Below are 8,488 nucleotides of genomic sequence, written 5' to 3' on the forward strand. Positions count from 1 at the left end.
CTCACTGGGCAAACTGTTAGTAGATGGGAACTTGATGAATGCTGTCATGAATTAGTATGAGGGCACAAGGACCCCTGTGCGTGTGGAAGAGGAACTTAGTTTTTTATTTGACTGTAGGACTCAAGAAGTAACGTGTCATGTCCCCAATTTGGTCACTGCATATATATATATATATATATATATATATATATATATATATATATATATATATATATATATATATATATTGTTACGAAACAGAGAAAGATAATGTACACTTTAAGTGAGAATACGAAGAGTCACTACTGTCCCGTAAAGTTCCAGGTTCAAAACAAAAGAGTTAGGTAAAATTACAAGTTAAAGTTTAATGCTTAAATTAACAACAAAACATTCAGGACTCATAAAGATAATGTAATGGCAAATAAACAGGTTAAATATATGGTTAACTGCAATAGCCTCTATTAACACGAAATTAGCAAGAGTAAATTTATCTAAGTCAGCCCTGATAAAATGAGATACCAGATAATACTCAGTGAATGCCAGATAAATTATTACAGATACAAACTATTATCAAAAATGACTGACATAAAGATCCATACATGAATTACAAAAACTTCACTAAGCCTACAAATTAAACTTATGCTATACAGTACAAGAAAAAAATGCAACAACAGTTATACTCAAATTACACACAGCTGCTAGATGGTTGGAGACTTCTTGAGCACTCACAATAATAATGTCTGTACAGGGGAGGACAGAGATGTGAACAAAATGAGGAGCAGATCTAAGTGGCAATGATGCAGAGACTGAGCTCATTATATAGGGGCCAGCAGAGCTTGATACAACTTGTAATGAGGACGCGCAAATGAAGCCATGGGGACAAAGAGATGACAATCCCGCAAAGTATAACAGAGATGTCGACTTACTCTACTATAACGGTAGAAGGGGGGACTGAGGCAGAACACGCTCGTGATCAAACATGCAGCATACTGTGCGTTAAAATTACACAAAGGATGATGAAATCATAGGCTATGTAACACCTCCCCACAAAGAAAAAGAAATTTACAAAGGAAATTTCTTATTACTCTAAAACAATCTGTCTAAAGTCTAGATAAGCAATCTGCAATAACATTCTCTTTCCCCTTGACATGTTGTATGTCTAATGAATACTCCTGAAGAAGTAGACTCCATCTTGTCAATCTCTGATTTTTATCTTTAAACTTACTAAGGAATTTCAGTGGGTTATGATCGGTATAAATGACTATGGGGTCAAAACCAGAACACAAATAAAATGAAAAATGCTGTAAACCCAAAATCAAGGCCAAAAGCTCTTTCTCAATAGTTGAGTAGTTCTTTTGAGGTGGAGTGAACTTCTTACTGTAATAAGATACAGGATGTTCAATACCCTGATCATCCTCTTGCAGCAAAACAGCCCCAGCTCCTGTATCACTTGCATCAACAGCCATCTTAAAAGGCTTAGCAAAATTTGGAGTAGCGAGCACTGGCTGACTTAATAGAATAGCTTTAAGTTTGTTGAAAGAGGATTCACAGTTATCGGTCCAGACAAATTCAACTTCCTTTTTCAGTAGGTCTGTAAGTGGTGATACAAGAATAGAAAAGTTAAGAACAAATCTCCTGTAATAACCTACCATTCCCAAAAATCTTTGTAGCTCTTTCCTACTTTTAGGTCTGGGAAGATCACTTATAACCTGAACCTTAGCTCCTGGTGGTGCAACATGTCCATCACCAATTACATACCCAAGGTACTGAACTTTAGCTTGACCAAACTCACACTTTGATAAATTAGCTACAAGATTAGCATGAACTAAACGGTCAAGAAATTTACTGACATGGCATAGGTGATCTTTCCAGTTGTCACTGAAGATTAATACATCATCAATATAAACAACACACCCTGCCAAACCCTCTGTTACAACATTCATGAGCTTCTGAAATGTGGCTGGTGCATTCTTCATACCATACGGCATTACAGAACATGCAAAAGCCTTTCCTAGTGTTACAAAACATGAGATCTCCCTAGCACGTTCAGTCATAGGTACTTGCCAGTATCCCTTTAACAAATCAAACTTACTTATGTACCTAGCCTTTCCGATCTTGTCTATGCAATCTTCCACACGAGGGAGAGGGTAAGTGTCTGTTTTGGTTATCTGATTAACACGTCTGTAGTCGATGCAAAGCCTCTGTGACCCACCTGGCTTAGGGACTAGAGTGACAGGAGAACTCCACTCGCTCTGACAGGGCTCAATCATCTTGTGGTCCAACAGGTAGCCAAGCTCCTTCTGGATGAGAGGAACTTTCACTGGGTTCACACGGTAAGGAGGCAATTTAATTGGCTTTGCGTCTTCAACATCGACATCATGCATCAACACAGTGGTTCTTCCTGGAGTAGCACGGAACACTTGCGGGTACTCCTGCAGTAATGCCGAAAACTCCTGCCTTTCCTTGGGTGGTAGATGAGAAAGCTTAGTCTGGAGATCATTCATGATATCAGGATTCTTCCCCAAACTATCACTCAGGCTCATACTGCATGGGAGAGCTTCACTTGCAGACTCGGGTGAAACAGCTACAGTGCAGACTGGATTATTTTCTTCCCGCCTGTGATATAACTTTAGCATGTTAATGTGACATAGTTGCTTGCTCTTTCTACGATCTGGTGTGGCGATGACATAGTTGACATCACTGAGTTTCTTCTCCACGAAATAAGGGCCACTAAACTTGGCTTGAAGAGGTTGCCCATGAACTGGTAGCAGAATCAAAACCTGATCTCCTGGCTGAAAGTGGCGTAACCTGGACTTCTTATCATACCAGTCTTCATCTTCTCCTGAGCAGCTCCTAAATTCTCTCTCGCCAGCTGTAAAGCAGTGGACAGCCTTTCTTTGAACTTCATCACATACTCCAGCAGGTTGACGTCATCTTCCTCCGACAGCCAGCATTCCTTGAGTAGCTTAAGGGGTCCTCTTACTTCATGGCCAAACAGTAGTTCAAAAGGTGAGAAGCCCAGTGATTCATTTGGAGATTCTCTTGCAGCAAACACAACGAATGGAAGACCTTTATCCCAGTCTTTCTGATGTTCCAAACAGTATTTCTTGAGCATCGATTTGAGTGTTTGATGATATCTCTCCAACGCTCCTTGGGTCTGGGGATGGTAAGCTGAAGACGTGATCTGGGTGATGCCCAACTCTTTCAGAGACTGTTTGAAAACGTTTGACATGAAATTACTTCCCCGGTCTGACTGTACCTCCTTGGGCAGACCAAACTTTGTGAAGAACCCTAGTATTTCCTTAACCACGTTCTTTGCTGAGATATTTCTAAGTGGAATGGCTTCAGGATAACGAGTAGCCATATCAATCATGGTCAACACATAAGAAAATCCTGAAGAAGTCTTAGGAAGAGGGCCCACAATATCCACCAACACACGGGTGAAAGGCGCCTCAAAAGGAGGAATGGGAACTAGAGGTGCAACCTTTTCGGTCTGATTACACTTCCCCACAACTTGACAGGTGTGACAAGACTTACAATACCAGGAAACATCCCTGAAGATACCTGGCCAGTAGAAGTGTTTCAAAATGCGTGCCACAGTCTTCCTCACTCCAAGGTGTCTTGCCAAACTGGTGTCATGAGCCACTCGAATGATATCCTGCCTACAAACACGAGGGATGACAACTTGATGTACAACCTCCCATTCACAGTCGGCTGATGCTGTTGGGGGTCTCCACTTCCTCATAAGTACTCCTGACTTTACATAATAACAAGTAGAAGCACCGGCTGACTCTTCTTCACTGTAAGCAGAGTTAGCTAGACCTTTCAACTCAGGGTCAGCAACCTGCAACTCAACCAACTCTTGACGAGACAAATTATCAACACTACGCGGTACTGCCTCATCTGGTGAGTGGTCCAAATTAGCAAGAAAAGTGTCAGCTAGGATAACATCATCATCGTCATTATCCTCTAAATCACCAGTAACTTTAGACTTAGCCCTAGTGACAGCACATGCAGGGAACACATCAGGGACATCACAATCCTGGGCCGCAGCCACTGGCTCACTAGACAACTGAGGAGCTGGACACACTTGACTTCCACCAATATCATTTCCAAGTAAGAAAGTTACACCTGACATTGGGAGTGTCTCAACCAACCCAACCATAACAGAACCATTAACAAAACCAGACTCTAAATTCACTCTGCACAGAGGAACAGAGAAGTAATTATTCCCTACACCTTGTAAGATTACAGTTTCATCAGAGGAATTAAAATTAGAGCCTAGAACACTGGTCAGCATAAGGGATTGGCAAGCACCTGTATCACGATATATTTGAACTGATTTCCTGTCATTACTGTCCAGAGGACTGACAAAACCATCAGACAGGAAATTAGCACATGAATTCTTGAGAGTGTCACCCACGTTACTGCTCAAAAGAGGAGCTCCATCATGAGAATTTAAGTTACCCCTCAAAGCAGGTTCAGTTAACTCAGTTAAAGAATTCTGGGAACTCTCAAGAGTGGACACTAGACCAATTGACTGAATATTTAAAGACTCCTTTTTGTTCACATCACGCTGTCTCCTGAAACATCTCTCCGTAGTATGACCAAGCTTACTACAATAAGTACATTTACTTTTCTGAAATCTAGAGGTGAAGCTGGTATTTACTTCCTGAGAAACATCATCCTTATTCTCTTTCCTGTTACCTGTACTCTGAGTAGAGGCAACGTACTTACTCTCAGCTTTCCCTTTTTCTCTAGAATATCTCTTGTGAGTGAGAACATACTCATCAGCTAAAACTGCAGCATCAGACAAATTATCTATTCTTTTCTCATCAAGATATAGGCTTACATCTTTATAAATACACCTTTTGAAGTCCTCCAGCAAAATCATCTGCTTAAATTTGTCAAAATCAGAATCCACATTCTTAGAATTTAACCACTGCTCCAACAAATCTTCTTTGATTTTTGCATACTCAACATAGGATTGCTTATCTTGCTTATAAGTTGTCCTAAATTTTACTCTATAAGCTTCAGGAACAAGCTCATAGGCCTTAAGAATCAAGCTCTTAACTACATCATAATTATCAGACTGATCCTGAGGCAAAGATGCATAAGTTACTTGAGCTTTACCGGTGAGAACAGTTTGAAGGAGTACTGGCCAATACTCCTTAGGCCAATTAAAACCTGTAGCTACCCTCTCAAACAACTGAAAATACTTTGTTAAATCAGGTTCATTAAAAGGAGGGACAAGTTTAACATTTTTAGCCACATCAAAATCATCAGAGCTAGATGATCCAGTTCCACCTTGTTTCATGCGATACTCATGGTCTGCCTGAATCCTAGCAAGTTCAACTTGTGCCTGTATCTGTGCCTCCTGAATCCGAGCCTGAGATTCCGCCTCCTTAGCCTGAGACTCAGCCTGCTTAGCATTTGCCTGAAATTCAGCTTCTTTAGCACGAGCCTCCTGGAGAGCTAGCTGTAACTTAGCTAATTCAATCTGCGTTTGCTCATTTGGAGGAGTTACATTAAACAAGCTTTTACTAATCATGCCAACAATTTGATCTTTAGAATGATGAGAGTGAACTGCAATTCCCAATTGTTGAGCAACAAGCTTAAGTTCATTCTTTGTTCTGTTTTCTATATCACACACTGTTTGCACATTTGACAAAAAATCTTTGGCTTCATCAAGTGTAGAAATAGTAGCCATCATGAATATATCACAGTCACAAAATATCAAACAATATCCTTATGATAATATCCTGAATATCCTGATATGAGGTCGCCAAATTTATGTTACGAAACAGAGAAAGATAATGTACACTTTAAGTGAGAATACGAAGAGTCACTACTGTCCCGTAAAGTTCCAGGTTCAAAACAAAAGAGTTAGGTAAAATTACAAGTTAAAGTTTAATGCTTAAATTAACAACAAAACATTCAGGACTCATAAAGATAATGTAATGGCAAATAAACAGGTTAAATATATGGTTAACTGCAATAGCCTCTATTAACACGAAATTAGCAAGAGTAAATTTATCTAAGTCAGCCCTGATAAAATGAGATACCAGATAATACTCAGTGAATGCCAGATAAATTATTACAGATACAAACTATTATCAAAAATGACTGACATAAAGATCCATACATGAATTACAAAAACTTCACTAAGCCTACAAATTAAACTTATGTGCTATACAGTACAAGAAAAAAATGCAACAACAGTTATACTCAAATTACACACAGCTGCTAGATGGTTGGAGACTTCTTGAGCACTCACAATAATAATATCTGTACAGGGGAGGACAGAGATGTGAACAAAATGAGGAGCAGATCTAAGTGGCAATGATGCAGAGACTGAGCTCATTATATAGGGGCCAGGAGAGCTTGATACAACTTGTAATGAGGACGCGCAAATGAAGCCATGGGGACAAAGAGATGACAATCCCGCAAAGTATAACAGAGATGTCGACTTACTCTACTATAACGGTAGAAGGGGGAGACTGAGGCAGAACACGCTCGTGATCAAACATGCAGCAACTGTGCGTTAAAATTACACAAAGGATGATGAAATCATAGGCTATGTAACAATAGATATAGATATATATATATAGATATATATATATATAGATATATATAGATATAGATATATATATATATATATATAGATAGATAGATAGATAGATAGATAGATATATATATAATGTGTGTGTGTGTGTGTGTGTGTGTGTGAGAGAGAGAGAGAGAGAGAGAGAGAGAGAGAGAGAGAGAGAGAGAGAGAGAGAGAGAGGGCAACATTTGGAAACTCCCTGTACTGTTGTTTCCAGATGATACTGTATTATTAAGTGAAGACGAAGGGGAACTGCAATGCTTGGTGAACGAGTTTGGAAGAGTGTGTAGGAAGCGGAATCTAAAGATGAATATAGGGAAGAGTAAAGTAATTGTCTTGGAGAGAAATGAAGTCACTCGATGTACTGTTATGTTCGATGATGAGGAAATGGATAACGCAAGTGCATTTACGTACTTGGGTAGTATGACGGGTAAGGATGGATGTTGGGAGGGTGAAGTGCTTGAAAGGGTACAACAAGAAAGAAAGGTTGCTGATTCTTTGAAAACAGTGATATGAAACACTGAAGTGAGCATGGAAGAAAAAAAGGCACTGCATGTCAGAACTGTGGTAGCAACTCTAACGTATGGAAGTGAAGCTTGGACCTTGTTGGAAGGACACAGGTCATGAATGAGAGCAGTGGAAATGAGTTGAGAGGGGCATTTGGAGCTGCATGAAGAGATAGACTGACAAATGAGGAAGTGAGGGAGCGTTGTGGTGTGGATGTAGATGTGATAGAAAGCGTTAGGAGAAATACATCGAGGTGGTTTGGCCATGTGCAGAGGATTGAGTGCGAGAGACGAACGAGGAGAATGTATGTCATTGAGGTGCGGGGGGGAGGGGAAGGGAAGGGGAATGCCAAGGATGAGATGAAGGGATGGAATGGAGAGGTATATGAGAGATGGGTGCGTGAGCTGGGAGCAGAGCAGTAAAGTGGCTGGGGAACGGTCAACATGGAGGCGATTTGTTTCTGGCCACCCTTTACGGGATTATGGCGTCTCACTATATATATATATATATATATATATATATATATATATATATATATATATATATATACAGAGAGAGAGAGAGAGAGAGAGAGCAAGAAGCACGTAAAGACACTGATGAAGAGGAAATAGGAGGTAAATCATAATTACGGAAGAAAAGAGAATGCAAACTACTCCGAAAATAAGTTTTTCTGGGAAAGAAGTGTTGAAATATAGAAGTGACAAAGAAATGTGAAAGTGTAAAGGACGTAAGTGGTAAGTGGATTATTAACCCATGGGGATGAAGTAAGGACCAGGTGGGAAGAAGATTTTGAAAGTCTGGTGAATGGGAATGGAATGAGTCAAACGACTGTTCACATGATTGATTCTGGGGGTGTACAGAGAAGGAATGCAGCGCCAGGAAACGTGCTACTTGCACGGGTGAAGAACGCTGAGAAGCAGCTGAAATATGGGAACGCAGCTGGGGTTGAGGTGTATGCAGAGATGATTATATGTGGTTGACAGAGTGGAATGAAGTGCTTGATGGAGATACGTAAGAAGGCATGAATGGGTGAAACTTTGCCAGTAGAGTGGAAAAAGAGCGCGATTGTACCCTACTACAAAAATATTGGTGGCCGAAGTGAGTGCAAGAATTATCGTGTCATAAGTCTGTTGAGTGTTGTAGGGATGGGAAATGGAAGAATTATTATAGAGAAAGTAAGAGAGATAGCAGAAGTCCTAGTGAGTGACGAATAGGGTGGTTTTAGGAGTGGCAGAGCATGTGTGAATCAAGTATTTGCAGTGAGACAAATAGCAGAGAAGGCTTGTGAGAAGGACCATAAGGTGTTTATGGCATTCATGGATCTGGAAAAAGCATACGACAAAGTGGACAGAGAAGGATTGTGGAAAGTTTTGTGCTTGAACGGTGTCGATGGCA

General features: G+C 40.2%; 1 protein-coding gene across 1 annotated transcript in view; it reads left to right on the plus strand.

The window, feature by feature from the left end:
* Positions 1-8,073, plus strand: part of LOC145410548 (uncharacterized) — a 21,386-nt gene extending 13,313 nt beyond the window's left edge. Inside the window, exon 6 of the mRNA XM_080280670.1 lies at positions 7,954-8,073. Coding sequence (XP_080136796.1) covers positions 7,954-8,073 — 120 coding nt within the window. The remainder of the gene's footprint in view (positions 1-7,953) is intronic.
* Positions 8,074-8,488: the final 415 nt, after the last annotated feature.

Source organism: Coenobita brevimanus, chromosome 10 (genome assembly GCF_032717465.1).
Source record: "Coenobita brevimanus isolate Jiangsu-jjx chromosome 10, ASM3271746v2, whole genome shotgun sequence".
Classification (NCBI taxonomy): Eukaryota; Metazoa; Arthropoda; class Malacostraca; order Decapoda; family Coenobitidae; genus Coenobita; species Coenobita brevimanus.